This window comes from Elephantulus edwardii, unplaced genomic scaffold (genome assembly GCF_000299155.1).
Source record: "Elephantulus edwardii isolate Elephantulus edwardi_28Jun2011 unplaced genomic scaffold, EleEdw1.0 scaffold00096, whole genome shotgun sequence".
NCBI classification, from domain to species: domain Eukaryota; kingdom Metazoa; phylum Chordata; class Mammalia; order Macroscelidea; family Macroscelididae; genus Elephantulus; species Elephantulus edwardii.
The window spans coordinates 4,547,499-4,565,756 of record NW_006399846.1 but is presented as its reverse complement, the minus strand read 5'-3'; the positions used below and the strand labels follow the sequence as shown (position 1 = coordinate 4,565,756).

The 18,258-nt window shown below is 39.1% G+C and overlaps 1 protein-coding gene across 1 annotated transcript in view; it reads left to right on the top strand.

Moving 5' to 3' along the window:
* NDUFA9 (NADH dehydrogenase (ubiquinone) 1 alpha subcomplex, 9, 39kDa) overlaps positions 1 to 18,258 on the top strand; it is a 44,402-nt gene that overhangs the window by 2,057 nt on the left and 24,087 nt on the right. The window contains exons 2-5 of the mRNA XM_006891365.1: positions 11,463 to 11,633; positions 12,577 to 12,674; positions 14,064 to 14,155; positions 17,145 to 17,286. Coding sequence (XP_006891427.1) covers positions 11,463 to 11,633; positions 12,577 to 12,674; positions 14,064 to 14,155; positions 17,145 to 17,286 — 503 coding nt within the window. The remainder of the gene's footprint in view (positions 1 to 11,462; positions 11,634 to 12,576; positions 12,675 to 14,063; positions 14,156 to 17,144; positions 17,287 to 18,258) is intronic.

Genomic DNA, 18,258 nt, shown 5'->3' with positions numbered 1-18,258 from the left:
TTTGTTCTTCTTTCCCCCCCCATGTCTGTTTTAATTGTCCAATTGCCACAGTGCTTGTCAAAGCCAGTTCTGATTAATCTCCTTTGTCAGTATGTCCCTTGCCATTCCCTATCACTCCTCCCTGAGAGAGACTTCACCCTGATTCATAAGGAAAAGGGGATGGTGTATTCTCTTAGCTACTTCCTGCTGGAAAGGAACGCTGTGGGTTTCAGGGTGAAGGTCTTCTCTCACTACTCTAAAGGGCCCCCTTGGCAGTAGGAAACACATAGACTATTATGGAGATTGATTTTGGAATTTAGATGCACTGTTATCAATTGTGCTTAGCCGTACATGTTCATATCCTTGAAGATGTATCATGGAAGTGTTGCAGCCTAGAAGATACAAATTTAACTAACAAGTTAAAAGTGCATGAGTCAAAAATTGAAAAGCAATAATATTCTGAGTAGAGGTTCTAATAGTGGCACAAATCAAGTTACAGAGGTAAGGTGCTTCCATTGCCATCCTTACTCTAACTTAATTCTTTTTTTTAAAATTTAAATTTGTTATTAATTTCAGTGAAAATTTACAGAGGCTTTGGATTTCCATTCATTCATTGTTGTAGATTTGTCCCCTCCCAAGGCTCCCCCCCCCCCCAGACATTACCCTCTTGGAAAAGAAAAAGAAAAGATTCTTTCATTATTTTACAAACCCTCCCCCAGGTCCACTCCACCATGTAGCCATCGCTCTAGACTCCTGTCATGACCGAAATACCTAATCACGTATCTTTTTTAAACAGTTTTCTCCCTTCTCTGTTTCAAAGCAGCATACATTATTGAACCCATCTTACTCAGTCTCTCCCCAACCCTGAGGACAGTCCCGTTCTACAACAGTGGCACCATGCAATATTTGTCCCTTTGTGACTGGGACATTTCACTCAGCATAATGTTCTCCAGAGTCAGCCATTTTGAGTAATATTGCATGAGTTCCTTGTTTTTTAATGCAGCATAGTATTCCATTGTGCGAATATACCACAGCTTCTCTAGCCATTCGTTTGTTGATGGGCACTTAGGTTGTTTCCAACTCCTTGCTATTGTGAACAAAGCTGCAATAAACATGGGTGTGCATATATCTGCTTGAGTGTCAGTTATGGTCTCTTTGGGGTATATTTCCAGTAGTGGTATTGCGGGGTCAAATGGTGTCTCTATTTGCAACTTTTTGAGAAAGCGCCATGCCGCTTTCCACAGGGGTTGCACCATTTTACACTCCCACCAACAGTGAATAAGGGTTCCAATTTCTCCACAACCTTGCCAGCATTTATTGCTTGCTGTTCTGTTAAATTTTGCTATTTTGACTAGGGTGAGATGATATCTCATAGTTGTTTTAATAGGCTGATATTGTTGATTTATTTAGTGCCATTGAGTCAAATGTTATAGCACCCCTGTGTAAAACAGAGCTGAACTTTATCCTGCTTCATCTACATCATCTCTGTTACAGTCATTGTATTTGTCTATATTGTTGAGAAACTTCTTCTCATTCTCTGATCACCTGCATTTCCCAGTTTTATGTCTTTTTTAAATGACTGGCCCTTCTTGCCAACATGTGCAGAGTATGTCAGACCAAGTTTTACTGTCCTTAATTCTAAGGAGCCGTTTGGTTGCACTTATTCCAAGACATATTTGTTTTGTTCTTTTAGCGTCCCACAAGATATTCAGTATCCTTCTGCAACACCACATTTCAAAGGCATCCATTCTTCTTCTGTCATCTTTATTCATTGTCCAAGTTTGAGGTGCATGGTGTTGTTGTTGTTAGATGCTTTTGAGTCAAATACCATCCATAGCAACCCTGTGAACAACAGATGTAAACCCTGTCCTGTCCAGTGCCATCCTCACGCTTCCTGACCCACTACAGCCCATTGCGACAGTTACTGTGTCAGTCCACCTGATTGAGGGTCTTCCTTTCCTTCTCTGACCCTCTACCTTTCCTTGCATTGTGTCCCTGTTCAAGTAACCACTCCTCCTAGCTACATGTCCAAAGTGTGAAAGAAGAAGCTTTATCACCTTTGCCTCCAAAGAGCACTCTGGCTTCCCCTTCTCCAAAACATATCTGTTTGTTCTTTTGGCAGTCTGCAGGATATTCAGCACTTTCCTCCGACACCATAGCTCAAAGGCATCACCTCTTCTTTCATTCTTACTCATTGTCCAGCTCTCAGATGCAGAGCAAGTGATAGGAAAGACTGTGGCCTGAACCAGGCACACCATAGTCCTCAAACCGATATCTTTACTATTCAATAATTTGGAGAGGTCCCTAACAGCAGATTTTCCCAGTGCAATATCTCTCCTGATTTCCTGACTGCTGGTACCAAGAGTGTTGATTGTGGATCCAAGATGAAGTTATTGACAGTTTCAGTCTTTTCTCTATCCATCATGATGTTGCCAATCAGTCCAGTGGTAAGAATTTTTGTTTTCTTGACATTGAGGTCCATATTGAAGGCAATATTCTTTGATCTTCTACCACAAGTAATTCAAGTTTCCTCACTTTTCAGCAAGCAAGGTTGTGTCATCTGCATAATGCAGGTTACTGATGAATCTTCCTTCGATATTGATGCCATATATTTGTGGGATGATATCAAGGATATCATCCATGAAGAGAGCAAAAGGTCATTACAAAGAGAGGAGAAAGAAAAAACCAAAATGGATATCAGAAGAGATTCTGAAAATTGTACTAGAGTGTCAAGAAGCCAAAACAAAAGGAAAACATGTCAAAGAAAAAGCTGAACAGAAAATTTCAAAGGACAGCTTAAGGAAGACAAAGCAAAATATTATAATGGAATATGCAGAGGGCTGGAATTGGAGAATAAAAAGGGAAGAATTTGCTTTGCATTTCTCAAGTCGAGAGAACTGAAAAATTTAAGCTTTGAGTCACAATATTTAAAGATGCTAAGGACAATATATTAAATGACTCAAGAAACATCAAAAGAAGATGGAGGGAATCCACAGAGTCATTGTACAAAAAAGAACTGACTCTGAAGTTGAGATACTTAGGAAGCAACTAAAAATACCATAGCTTGGATCAGATGCACCTTAGTCTTTAAACTGATGTCATTGCTCTTTAGCACTTTGGAGAGGTCCTTGAAAGCAGTTTTTTCCAATTCAACAAGTTGATTTTTTTTTTACAAGTTGATCTCTTGATAATTGCTACCATAGTTGTTGTTTGTGGATTCAAGTAAAATTAAATCATTGACAACTTCATTCTTATAGAATTACTAGATTCTGATTTTTTAGGTTGAACTTTAAATTCTATAAAGCTCTACAATTATTTCTCATGTTTAGCTCAATATGAAAACATATTCAGAGGATCCTTGCATTGTTTAGTGTTCCCTGTAAAGTTCTGTGTACCACAGGGAAGTAGTGTTGTGCATTTTCATTTATAATGAATGCCTTTTTTCAAAGATGTTATGTGGTGCTTATTTAACTTTGGCACTATGACATAATACAGGTTGTGAATAATATTAACTGTTACTTATTGAGCACTTGCTGTCCAATACATATGGTTTCAGATGTTTTCATAGGTTCTTTAGTTTTCTTGACATCGTGCTAATGCACTTAACTGCTGTCCTTTATTTTATTATCTCTTCTAAAGCATGCTTTGGTTGGCCTTTAGAAAGAAAATTCTAGTATATAACATAACTGAAACACTACAGAATAGTACTAAAACAATGATAGAATTGGCCCTTACCTTCTCTGTTTTATATTTGAAAAACCAAGGCTCAGATTAGGTTACTTGCTTAGGATTATAGTGGTAGAGAGGTAATTTGAACCCAGCCTTAGCTCACTGGTGTGTGTGTGTGTGTGTGTGTGTGTGTGTGTGTGTGTTGTTGGTGGTGTATTTTCTATAACTTGTTGGCTGCTGAAAGTAATGATCATAGGAAGTAAAGTTGCCACGTATAATTTTCTGCTAATTAGTTGACATGTAACAGTAGAATTTGAGGGTTAGAATTTATATTATGAAATTATAAATTGAGGTTTTACAGTTTACATAGTATCACACTTTTTTTCTCTCTTTACATTGTGAGTCACAGTGTTTTTTGTGGTATGTCAGGGTTATATCCTTTCTCCATACCTATTCAGTTTGTATGCTGAACAAATAATTCGCAAAACGACTCCAAAGAAGGATGTGGCATCAGGATAGGAGAAAAACTCAACAGCTTGCATTTTGCAGATAACATAACTTTAATTCCTGAAAATAATCAGAATATGAAACACTTGGTGCAGAAAATCAAAGATTACAGCCTTTAGTATGGCTTACATCTCAGCATCAAGAAGTCAAAAGTCTTCACCTCAGGACCAACACTCATGATTACAATAGATGGAGAAAGGAGTGAAGCTGTAACAGGAAGCACCCTTGGTACCAGCAGTCAGGAGATCAGGAGACTATTTCATTGGGCAAGTTCACTGTCAGGGACTTTTCCAAGATACTGAAAGGCAGTGATGTCAGTTTGGAGACTAAGTCTGTGGTCTTCTCAGTTACCTGCTATGCTTCAGAGAGCTGGACAGTGAATAAGGATGACAGAAGAAGAATCGGTTTTGTTTGCCAGTTGAGTCGTGGTGCAGAGAACAGAATAAAACAAAAAGTGCAACCACTTTGCCTCTTGGAATCAAAGATGGTGAAGCTTAATTTTTCATACTTTGGATATGTAGCTAGGTTAGGCTATTCCATGGAAAGAGACACTATGCTTAGAAAGATGAAGGGTCAGCAAAGGAGAGAAAGATCCACCACAAGATGAACTGACCCAGAGACTTTAGCAATGGGTTCTAGCATGTTAGAAGTGATGAAGATGGTCAAAGATAGGGCAGAATTCAGGTCGGCTGTTCATAGAGTTCCTTTGAGTCATATTTGACTTGATGGCACCTAACAACAACAAAAGTAGCTAACAACCCTACAATTCAAAGACATGGATTTCTCTGGTCTTACTCATTGTCCAACTTTCAGATGTATAGGAAGCAATTGAAAAGACCATGTCTTAGATCAGGCATATTTTAGTCTTTTCAAGTGACATCCTTGCTCTTTAAAACTTTGAATAGGCCCTTGAAGTGATTTTTCCCAATGCAATAAGTTATTTGACTTCTTGATTGCTGGTACCATGGGTGTTGGTTGTGAACCCAAGTGAAATGAAATTGTTGACAACTTCAGTCTTTTTTCCATCTATCATTATGTTGCCTACTGGCCTAGTGGTGAGGATTTTTGTTTACTTGATGTTTAGATGTAACTCATATGGAAAGCTGTAGTCTTTGATCTTCTAAAGTAAATACTTGAAGTCTTCTTCACTTTCTGCAAGAAAAAGCGTGAAATCTCCATAGCACAGATGTCACATTCTCCTTCATATAGTCTGACTTCAGGAATGATTTGCTCTGCATGTAAACTGAGTGTTTATGGAGAAAGGATACAACCTTGACACACACCTTTCCTGATTTTAAACCATGTAATGTTCCCTTGTTCTGTTCAGACAACTGCTTCTTGGATGATGGACAGGTTTTTCATGAGCACAATTAAGTGTTCTGAGATTCTCATTCTCCTCAATGTTAGCTGTAGTTTGTTTTGATCCTCACAAATGCTGCAGTGTTGGCAGAGTATTGAATAATACTCTTCATAGAAATAGTACATAGATTTCCCGAAAGAATGAAACAATCTATCTTGAAGGAAGTGCAACCAGAGTGCTCCTGAGAGGCAAGGATGATGAAAGTTTCCATCACTTACTTTGGACACATTTTCAAGAGGAACCAGTCCTTAAAGAGAGACATCATGTTGGGAAAGATCAAGGGCCTGGGAAAGAGAGGAAGACCCTTCATAAGACAGACTGACACAGTTACTACCACAGGAAGTCTTGAGCATTACAGAGTTCATGAGGATGGTAGAGAATAGGACAAGGTTCAAGTATGTTGTTAACAGGGTCTCAATGAATCATCATCAGTTGCAGATACCTAACAACAAGACAGTAGTTAACAAGGAGGCTCTGATTTGTGCAGTGGTTAAGTCATTAGCTGCTAACTAGAAAGTTAAGGTTTGATATCCCCTTCAGCAGCTCCATGAAAAAAAGGTGAAACTGACAATTTTTTGACAGTTTTTGTCATACCAGTTATTGTCCTATTTAATCAACAGAAAATTGTTGAGATGCTTACTGTATCCACTTGCAGTAAGTCTTAGACAAATTAAAGTACCTGCCCCTGGTTTTACAGCTGGGGAGGAGGCAAGGATTCTGAGGCTCTGTCTAACATACTTTGGACATGTTGTAAGGAGGGACATCATGCTTGGTAGGGTGGAGGGACAGCACAGGAGGGGAAGGCCCTCTATGAGATGGATTGATTCAGTGACTGGGGTAATCTGATGGGTGTATCCGAGACGGTGCGATAGGCACAGGACAGAGCAGAGTTTAGGGCTGTTGTACATAGGGTTGCTATGAGTCGCAAGCAACTCGACAGCACATAACAACAGTAACAACATATGTGTATGTATATGTGTGTGTATATATATGTATCTATATATCTCTGGGAGCATGGTGGCATGAGCACAGGAATTGTAGCAAGCTCTTGGAGTCGACTGCTTTCTGGGCATGTGTTTGACATGCAGGTTTGCTCTGTCCCAGCAGCGAGGCAAGCCAGCCTGGGCCTACGGTTTGAACTAGGAGGCGGCCTTAAGCCCAAAGGCAGCAGGGAGAGGAAGCTTCCCGACTAAATCAAGCCTGGAAGCAGGAGCGGCATCTACTTCCGAAATGGCTTGCCTCCGGAAACTCTATGTATGAACAGTGCTCAGGCTGTTCATTCATAGGGTCGCTATGAGTTGTCTAAGACTCCACGGCACCAAACAACAAATCTATCTATCTCTATCTCTCTCTCTCTACTCAGGATTAATTTACCTGCTCTGCTTTACTGTCTCTGGTAAGGTGGTTTAAATAAGTAGTAGAAAAAGACATGGTGTGTAACATCAAAATACTTTAGAATGGAACTTTGTTTTGTTTTTGTTTTTTTTTTCAAGTGAATATTTGTTTTTACATTAAATGTTTCTTTGAAATCAAGTATTTATTTGCATAAAGTCCCATAACTTAAAAAAAAGAATGGAACTTTGTAATTGCATATAGTTCAATGAAAAAGACTACTAAGTACCATAAGCAATCAGGAAAAGGAAAGATTAGTATGTTTTGAAATAGTGAAGAGGTACTAGAGAAGACATGCTGGAGGATTGTAGCGCTTGCACTAGTCTTGAAGGGTAGTTGTGATCTGAAGTCACTGGATGGTGCTAACGGTTAACATTCTCACTATTAAGCAAAGGGTTCATGATTCTAGTCTACTCAGAGGTGCACAAAAGAAAGACATGGAGATCTTCCACAAGTGAGCCATTGGAAGCCCTATGGAATGCAGACTGTGACACACACAGTGTCTGTGAAGCAGTATTGGTCCCAAGGCAACTGGTTTGGTGTTTGGTTTTTATATTGTATATTGATGTAGTATAACATGTATGTAATTAATAAATAAATGGGGTTTTTTTTTTTGTTTTTTTTTAAAAAACAACATACTTCAGCAGTGAGCTCAAATGTGTCAGAGATTGTGAGGTTGGCACAGGATATGACAGGGTTCAGATCTGTTGTTCATAGGTCACTAAGAGTCATTCCTAACTTGATGACACCTAACAGCAACAGTGCAGGGTGTAAGCAAAATTGTTTGCAGATCATTGGTTTAAGTATTGCAATAGGCTTTTGAGCCGTATAATTGTTGTTGTATAACCTGGAGTTGGAACCAACACATAGCTGACCCTCAGGTGGGTTTTCAGATGCAATAAATTACACCGAAGGTGATTGCCCATCTTTTCTTCTTGGTGCAGCTGTTGTTTGAACTATGTGCCTTTGGATTGGCAGTGCAGGTGCTTTCCACTAGGTCAGCAGAGTTTCCTAGGAATATAATTAGAAGAGAGCTATTTAAGGATCATTATTCCATATTGGGGTTGATAATAAATGAAAGGAAATAGACTGCAATCATAGAAAGTAAAATTTTAATGGCAGTAAATACATATTCATTGGGCACCTTATTATTGTAAGAAAGAGCTGTTGATAGTGCAGTGCTTAAGTGCTTGACTGCTAACCACAGGGTTAGTGGTTTACACCTCCCAGCTGCTCCATGGGAGAAAAGATCTGTCCAGCTGCTCTTACAAAGATTAAGACGTGGAGGAGATCCTTTGGGGCACTTCTGATCTGTCCTGTAGTCTTCTGTGATTTGGAATCAGTGACCAAGGGCTTGGCTTGGTACAATTTTCAGGGCACTATAACAGGTGTTCTCTTGTATGTTATTCTTGTAGCAGTGAGCCCTTAGGATGTCAATCTTTTGTACTAAGTAATTTCTAGAATAGTACTTAGACCATTATTGTTTAAAAACCAACAAACCAACAACGATGTGAGACTAGTGGTAACATTACTTTTTGAGAAATTCTGAACTGAGAGTAAATGTAAACAACTGTGATTCATAGTGTGTAGTATATCCTAGGTGGTATGGTAAATGCCTTGTGGACATCTACTTCACTACTTATTATAGTCCTTTGTGACTCCCAGTAATTCTTCAACCACATTGGTACTTTCCGTTCATTGACTCTGTTATCATCTGTCATGTTCTTTGTACACTCATTTCCTTACTCATTACACTAATTACTGAACTCCCAAGCCCGTCTTTCTTTTTCATAAATGAATTAATTCCTGATGAAACCAAGATTTTCATTTACTTCTGGCTTTTGTCTGAAAATGGATCTGGAAAAAATCCAGCTCAGCTGACTGGCTTTAGTTAGATCTGTGAACACTGATTTTAGGAATGTTGTTAGCCTTATATTCTAGAAAATTTCTTTCCCCACTTGCCTTCATAATTGTTTAACATTACCAGTCTCCTAAAACTTCTAACATATACTTCTGCATCATTCTTAGCTTTACAGAAAAATAAAAGGAATCAGATGAGAACAATACCTTTTTCCTACAATAAACTCCAACAACTAACATGTTCCTATTCTTGTAGTTCTCTGCCTTCTCTCCTGTTAAGATAGGTGAGCTCCTTGTCATCTGCTGTAAGGTCAATCTTGAAATTGTTGTCTTTGTTTTGTGCATTCTTGCCTTCTGCTTTCATGTCTGTCTAACCTAAGGATATGTCCTTTAGAGGCTGCCTCGCTAAGCTATGTTCACTATATCTCTCCCAGCACCCTTCTTTTATTTTTAGTTACATGTATAAATTATCTTGAATACCAATCTGTTATGGGTAAGTATCAAGCCAATCACTTTAAAAAAGATCTTTACTACTGCTACAAAGAAGAGGACCAGTAATTATGTATCTTTTTCTTATTAATTTTCCTCTCCCACTGGCTCACAAGGACATATACTTGCCATTTGTCATAAATACCTATGAGAGGCAGTGTTGCCATATGGTTAAGAGTGCAGGCTAGAATCAGCTGGTTTTGCAACTTAACTAGCTGTGGTTGACCTTGGACCAGTCACTTCTTGAGCCTTTGTTTCCTCATCTTTAGAGTAAGGTTAAGATTGCATTAAATTATATTAAATCCCTGGCACCCGATATAACCCCCTCTAGTTAAAGTGTTGTTATGTATCTGATCTGTGGTACTTGCTTTGAATTTCCAGATTTTTCTCATTGTCTGATGAAATAGATTCTTCTTCAGTTCCGTACTTATGGATATGAAAAGCATAATTCAGGAATAGAGTATCACTGGAAAGTAATACCCAGAAAATAAATGCCCTGTTTTCTAAAGCAATTCCTGTTTGTCTCTTTCTACTTTTCTCTGGAATTATAAGGCACTAAACAGACGTTAAACTTTGGTGATTGTAGCAGAAAAGTCTTTTAGCCCTTTAAACCGTTTTAGTTGTTTTCTACTTACCACATAGGATATTAGGTAACTTGCTTTAACACTCTGCTCTAATAACTTGTCAAATCACAACTACCAAGAAAGAAGATTCAGGAATGGAGTCTGTCCTTTGAATGTAGGAACCACAAAGACCAAGGAGACAGAGGACTAACACCAAAGGTTATGAGAGAAGGCAAAAAGCAGTACCAGAGAACTGTTAGCAATAGACAGCACTAGGAGACTGACGGGAGATAGGGTGCTCAGCTTCCTACCCTATGGAGCAAGAAAGCCAAGCATCTTTGGGCTAGAAGCTTACTGGTGGGCTGGGTTCCTCTAGGCACTTAACATGTTGCCACACACTTTTAAATTGACAACCGTGCTTAGACACACATTTTATTTTTTTTCCCTTTGATGTGTATCACCGTCATTTGCGGCAACGTGTTAATTATAGAGAAGAGCTCTGTAATATTTGCAGTGTAGTAGAGGCAGTGGTCTCCAGGAGGCAGAGGGCCAGAGAGAGATGTGCTTGCAGGCATGGTTGAAAGCTGTCCCGGAGCCATTTCCATTCCCAAATTGTAATCTGTTACTTCCCTAATAAATCTCATAAGTGGGAGAAAGGAGAAGAGAAAGAAAATTGGAGTGTGTTGGAAAGATATTTACATTTTTGCTATATGAGGAATAGTTGAGAGAACTTGATAATAGAAATAATTAATCTTGGAATACTTGATGGGAATATAATTCTTGATGGGCAGTGTTTAAATATGGAAAAGGGAATAAACTTGTTTTTTTCTACAAACCTAGAAATACAAACTATTGGGAATTACTTGTGTATTCTCATATAGTAGAATTTCTTTCAGAATGGATCAAAACAGAATGGACTAATGTAGAAAGCAGTGTGTCCCAGCCCCAGGATTGTTCATGCGCAGGCCAGGTAGACCCTTCATACATACCATAGAGAAAATAGGAACCTTGATGCAGAGGTTAATTTATACAACCTTGAGATAGCCACTGACTATTAACCTATTTAAAAGTTAGAAAATAATTTTTCCATCATCTCTGCTAAGCAATTTTAATCACCAACTTTATTTTTCCTTAGTCACCAATCTCAAGAGTCTGTTTCAGGTAGATGTTTTATGGTTCCATGACCTATTTATATATTTATTTCCACATCTGTACTCTTATATGTATTGCATTTTAACTTGGGCATCTATTCTTTCAAAATTCTTGCAAAAACACTTTATTCAGGAATCCTTCTTCATGATTAGAGCCTTTGATTTATAATTCTGATGTTTTGTATTCTCTCATCTACTTGACCATAAAGATCTATAATCCTTTCGTAGCTTATTTGTATAATTATTTTTAAATTTGTCATTTATTTTCCTAAGTAAATAGGACAGAGACTTTCTAACTTTTTTTTTTATGTCCTCCTGCCTTGTAGATTCTTTGTTGCAGTAATTTGCATTTCTTGTTGCTGCTAGCATTCAACAGTTTAATGAGAGGTTGTTAAAATAATGGTACAAGTTTCTAGGAAAGAAGCTACTTGTGATCATAGTTTCTTTAGAGCCATGTTTGCCATTTTTCTGTATTCTGATGTTTTGCTTCAGGTTCTGGTATCACTGCGGTAGCCACGTCTGTGTTTCATGCTGCACCCCAGCGCCAGCTTCATCATGCAATCATTCCTCATGGGAAAGGTGGGCGCTCCTCATTCAGTGGGATTGTGGCCACCGTGTTTGGAGCAACGGGATTCCTGGGTCGATACGTTGTCAACCGTCTTGGTAAGTAAAGTTCCTTAAATTCAGTAGGCTTCACTGCCAGTTAGGTAGGGATGTGCCTGATGAGAGGCCATGAAGTGTGTTTCTTTTCATAGTGTTATTAATCATATTCCTCTTCTGATTTGATGTCACTTATCTACTAGGGGATCTCTAGTGGTGTAGACTGAAGCGGGTTGCACTGCTGGCTTACAGGTGACGCCTCCCTGGCAGTTTGACTCCATTTGTGGCTCCACGGGAGAATGAGGGTTAGTTTCCTTCCATGTGATTTACAGCCCTCGGAAACTCTGTGGAGGGTCAGCTGTGAGTTGTTCCACCTCAGTGGCACAGCCAGTCTAGCATTGTGAGCGTACCCGTGCTGCCCAATAACAAGCAGTAAATGCCTGTGAACACCAGAACTCAGTGATGCAAAAGTCTCTCAGAGAAGGAGAACTCCAATTACCCACTTAAATCAACTGTAGAAAAGTGATAAGACCAGTGAAAGTGAGAAAACTTGGGAGACTTGGGAAAACAAGGCAGTTCTTTTGAGTTCTGGATCTCCCAGGTTTCACTGTAGGATGCTAAAATAGGAATAGTAGAGAACTCTGAAAGTCACAGTGTATTAAGAAACCAAGTCCAAACCTGTTGCTATCTAGTTCATTCTGACTTGTAGAAGCCCTATAGATTAGAATTAAACAGCCCTATAGAATTCTCAAGTGTATAAATCTTTCTTGAAATAAACTGTGATATCCAATGAGCACCTGACGGGTTTGAACTGCCAGTCTCATGATTAGGAGTGAGGGCTTGAGGACTGTGCCACCAAGGCTCCTATGGCATCTTTAACATGGCAAAATATTACTTTTTCAAATATACTATCAATTCATATACTTCAATTTCAATATTTACCAAGTATTCATTCTCTTACAGCTTAACCGTATATTATGCTGATGTTTGAATCTTCTTTTCGCAGGCCGTATGGGTTCACAGGTGATCATTCCTTATCGTTGTGACACTTACGACCTCATGCACCTTCGTCCAATGGGTGACTTGGGACAGATTATCTTCCTGGTAAGAGCTTTCATGGCTAGTTACTGGAATTGAAAATTAATTAGTTAAGGTCATTTTCAGGAAAGAAGCAATGTTATGAAGCAACACTTTCATTGGAGACTGGCTCAGCGGCTTCTTTCACCCAAAAGGCCTTTTTTTTTCAGCTTGATTCCTGCATCCCATATCTTGGCATACAAACCCTAGACTTGTGGTCAGCAAACTTTTTCTGCAAAAGACACTGTTGTAAAGATTGTATGCTTTATGAGTTGTAAGATCCTTGTTGTAATTACTCAGCTCTGCCTTTTTAGCTTCTACACAATCTTGGACAGTACAGAAATGAATTTGTATAGTTGTGTTCTAATAAATCTATCAAGTTAGGCTGCTGGATTTAATGTGTGGGCCACAGCTCTAGGTTTCTGCTATCCAGTTTGGTGGTCATAAGCCACATACGGCTATTTAGCATTTTCCATGTACCTAGACTCAACTGACTTGCGTTGTACACAAGCTTTTAAAGACTTAAGATAATGTATATACTGTGTCATTAGTAAACCCAGGAGAGGGTTGTTAAAAGTCAGAACTGACTTGGCAGCTGATATCATTAACAAATGAGTGAGCCCAGGTAGCACAGGGGTTAAAATGCTTGACTAGTAACGGAATATGTTACCTTAGTTTAATCTATAATCAACAACCTTGGTACCAGGTTGTTGTTACTGTTTGCCATAGTGTCAGAACTAACCCATAGCTGACTCTCCAAAATCAGGAGATGTATGTCACTGGGCAAGTCCACTGTCAGGGACCTCTCCAAAATGATGAAGAGCAATAATGCCTGTTTGAAGACTAAGGTGTACCTAATCCTAATTCAGGCTGTGGTCTTCTCACCTGCTACACATCAGAGAGCTGGACAGTGACAAAGGATGATAGAAGAAGCATTAATGCCTTTGAGTTGTTGTGCTAAAGAAGAGTATTGAATATCTCATGGACTGCCAAAAGAATAAACATATATCTTAGAAAAAGTGCTGCCAGTTTATTTGTGATTTTCTTTTTCCACTGTTCTAGGCCATTCATGTAGTTATGCCACATGCTCTTCCTTTCGTAATACTCTTGGATTCTCTCCCTCTTACCTTTGACATTTGATAGTGTTTGATTGAAAGTGATCAATCAGCCTTTCACTTTCTATGGTTTGATTACCTATGTAAAATATACTTTGACTTGTTTCTCTCTGGAAAGGTCAGAAAACCAGAAAGCGGTTTGAGACCTCAGAATCATTTTTGTTCTGATAAATAAAGCCTGCAGGAAATGGCACAAAATGAACAAGTGGGCCATTTTGAAGCATGCCTGTGAAGGCTACAAAAGTGTTATGTGCAGGGTATACGCCTTATATTTTCATCTGATTGACAACTGCTGTTTCAGGAATGGAGTGGAAGAGACAAAGATTCCATCCGAAGAGCAGTGGAGCACAGCAATGTTGTCATCAATCTTGTCGGGCGAGAATGGGAAACTAAGTAAGTCTTTGATTCTCCTTTCTTCTCTGAATAATTGCTATGGTGCAGTCGAGATTTATGTAGAATTTGTCAGGGATCTCTGGGGATGTACCCTGTAGGAAGTTGCACTGCTAACCCAAAGCTCATGCCTGTAGCAATACTAATCCACTAGCTACTCTGTTGGAAAAAGACAGGCAGTCTCCTGTGTGATTTACAACCTCAGCAACCCAGGAAGAACCAGCTGTGAGTCAGTTCTGACTCAGTGGCAGTGAGTGGAAGAGTGGGTTCAACATGGCAGGTATTATAGTGGGGACATTTTCAATTTGTCCATCAGTAAGACCTGATGACCAATTTACGTATCAGCAGCTTCCTTAGAATATGTTGTTGGTCCTTAGCTAGCATTAAGTCTGGAATTTGTCAGCAGCACCGTGTGCTATTCATAAAAAAATCAGTGTGGTTTGTATCATTGGCTTGAGGGAATGACCCTTGTTAGAGCTGTGCCTGGGTCTGCCCATCTCAGACTGGATTAGGAAATAAGATTTTGCTTCTTCCACTGTTCTTTTTGAATACTGATTCTAGACAGTTCTAGAATTGTAATTTAAAATGCCATGACTACTACTTTGAACAGTTGGAATTTTTTTTTTAAAATATTATTTGTGTGTGTGTGTGTGTGTGTGTGTGTGTGTGTGTGCCATCAAATCAGATCTGACTGGTACAGGAAGAGATTGTCCCTCCTTCCCCGCAGAGCATCTGGTGGATTCGAAATGTCTGCCTCTGGGATTGCAGTGCAACTTCTTGCCACTAGGCCACCAGAGCTGCCCTGGAATTTTTTTAAGCCTTTGTGTGCTTTATGTGTTTTTTATCAGCAAATAATATTCCTCTGGTGCACAGCACTATTTTCATACCACTTCTATAGCATTTATTAAAGTTGAACTTAAATTTATTTATATATGTACCATTATATAGTTTTAAAAATTCTTTGATGACTAGAGGGTCTTCTAGTGTAAAAATGGCATGACAGAGGCATCTGGTCTTCTCTGACTTCATAGTAGAAGAGAAAGAACCACGATCAGCAGTCCAGTGCTGAATCCTATGAAGTGGAGGTTAGACATACTTTTTACCAATTGAAGCATCAACTGTCCCTCTCCAGCAGCATTTTTTACTTCTCTGCTGTTGTAATAACTCATCACAGTGGCTATCCAGAACTCACAAACAATATTCACAATTATAGATTTATTAGGGAAGCAAAAGGTTCTAATTCAGATCAGAACTTAGCCACACTTAGCTCTCTCAGTCTCAGTCTCTCAGCTCCTTGGGCCTCTTGAGCCCTATGTCCTGCCTTCTCCCTGCCTAGACAAGTGTTAAAAAACTCTTTTGCTCAGCAAATAATTGCCCAAGGCATCTTTTTCATCATTAACCCTTAACTTGAAGGTGCTCAGCTCTCTTTATCGAGTCTGATAAATGCTTGGAAGTATACCTCTCCTCACTGCCTTCCCCACTCTGTCAACAATCCTCCTGCTTGAAGACACTCATTTCTCTTTCTCATGTGAGTCTGGAATACCACTGTTCTAGCTCCTGCTAGTCTCCTGGTTCTGTTGCATCTGTTACCACCATTTCCTGCCATTGCTTGTGACTGTGTCTTCTTGTGAGGGTACAGCTCTCTCTGTCACCTGAGTGTAGGAGGTACTCAGTAGGGAACCCCATGTCTAAAGGACATTCTGCTCCTGTCTCTTCTTTGTGGTAGTTAGGTTACCCTTTCCAGACGTGGGATGGTTCATTTTAAACCTAGAGGGATGGTAAAACTGACAGTCCCCTTGTTAGGGAACTTTTCATGGTCCTACCCCAGAAGACATCATGCTTACAAAGGTGAGGGATCAGAGAAAGACAGGAAGGCCATCAACAAGATAAATTGAGACAGTGACTTTAACAATCGCTTTGAGTTTGTCAGAGATGGTGAGGATGTCAGAGATGGTGAGGATGGCACAAGATAGGGCAAGGTTTAGGTCTGTTGTTCACAGGGTGAACTATAGTCAACTATAGTTGACTCAGTGACAGAAATCCCAGCAGGTTGTCATGCATATTATTTACATTTTTAGGAAGCGACCCAATCCCTTTGGTGAGTCAAAACCACCTCATTTTCAGAGTCTTGTCCATCTAGTGAAAGTTACAAAGACTATGATTTTTGTTGTTGATTACCTTCGAGTTGAGCACGACTCATAGTGACCCTATGAACAAAAGGCCTGAAGCCCCTCTACAACTATTGACATTTATCAAAGTTCATAGAGTTTCTGGGGGCATGTGGTTAGGAAGTGGATGCCACTCCTGCTTCCAAAGACTGTGATTAGAAAGAGCATATTAAATAACTCACTATACTGCATTCTTAGCTATTCCTTAGAATGACTAATACAGTGTCTTATACAGAGTAAGTATTTAATTAATGACATTGAATTGAATCACTGACATATTTAGTTTATTTTTTTTTCCCCTTGAGTAAACTAAACTCTGAGGCCAAGAAGTAGTTAGTTCCCTTCCTTGCTCCCCAATACACTTTCTTCCTGGCCAGTGCGCCAAGGTTATTTAAAGGCTCTCCGCTTCAGGATTCTTTGCAGACACAGAATATGCTGCATGATGGATTTATACCAAATAATAAGAAGTAAATTATGTTTAGTAATGACAGTTAGCAGACCTATAGAATTAAAAAAACAAAAACCAAGTTAATTTAGGTTTTGAATTAAATCGGTACTGTTAATCAGGTGAATAGCCCAAAGCTGACTCCTGGGAAGTGGAGATGAGACATATCTCCCATCTTCAACATTCTTAGTATTTCTGACACCAGCTGTCCCACCAGTGACACTCCACTTCTCTGCTGAGCTTGATAAATTGTTGGAATGACCACACAGTTTAACTGTTATGAATTCCAACCCATATGGGATAAATCAGCTTATCCTAGAAGACTTTGAAATTCTGATTCATTTTGGTTCTTATAACTAATCTCTTCTTTACTCACCAGAAACTTTGATTATGAGGATGTTTTTGTGAAGATTCCCCATGCAATTGCTCAAGTGTGTAAGGAGGTTGGGGTTGAGAAGTTGATTCATGTTTCTCATCTGAATGCTAATATTAGAAGCTCTTCTAGATATCTGAGAAATAAGGTAAGCTACATTGATGTGAGAAGTGATACAGAGCTCGAGTTTTTAATGCCACTTTGAGACATGATTTTAAGTGTGATGGATTTCTCACAGACATAACCAGAATTAAAAAGGTTTTAATTCTCTATATCAAGAACTAGAACAGTATGCGTGTGTGTGTTTTGACATTTTGGTTGAGTGCTTTCTGTTTATAGAGAACAAAAATGCTTATATAAATTTCTTTAAATACTTAAAAGTTTCTTGAAAGCATTAATTACACAGTAAATATCATAAAAGGGAGGCATGATTCCTGCCAAAAACCTCATAATTTCATAACTGAGGAAGAAGCTCTATGAGGTGGATTGATTCCGTGACGGGTTTTTGGGGTGGGTGTGTCAGAGACAGTGAGATTGGCATAGGATAGAGCAGGGTTTAGGGCTGTACATTGAATATGAGTCGCAGGTGAATCAATGGCACATAATAACAATAACAACCACCACCACCAATGTTAAAGAACCCAATTTGGTTTTTTTTTGTTTTTTTTTTTTCCCTATAATTATATTTTATTAATTTTCATAAACATTTACAGAGATTTTGGGCTTCCACTCATTCATTGTTGCACTATTCTCTCTACCCTCCTCCCAGTTTGTTCTTGTCCAAATGCCACAGTGCTTGTCAAAGCCAGTTCTGATTAATCTTCTTTGTCAGTGTATCCTTTGCCATTCCCTATCACTCCTCCCTGAGAGAGACTTCACTCTGAGTCATAAGGAAAAGGGGACGGCGTATTCTCTTAGCTACTTCCTGCTGAAAAGGGACGCTGTGGGTTTCAGGGTGAAGATCTTCTCTCACTACTCTAAAGGGCCCCTTTGGCAGTAGGAAACACATAGACTATTATGGAGATTGATTTTGGAATTCAGATGCACTCTTATTGATTGTGCTTGGCTGTACATGTACATATCCTTGAAGATGTATCATGGGGGTGTTGCAACCTAGAAG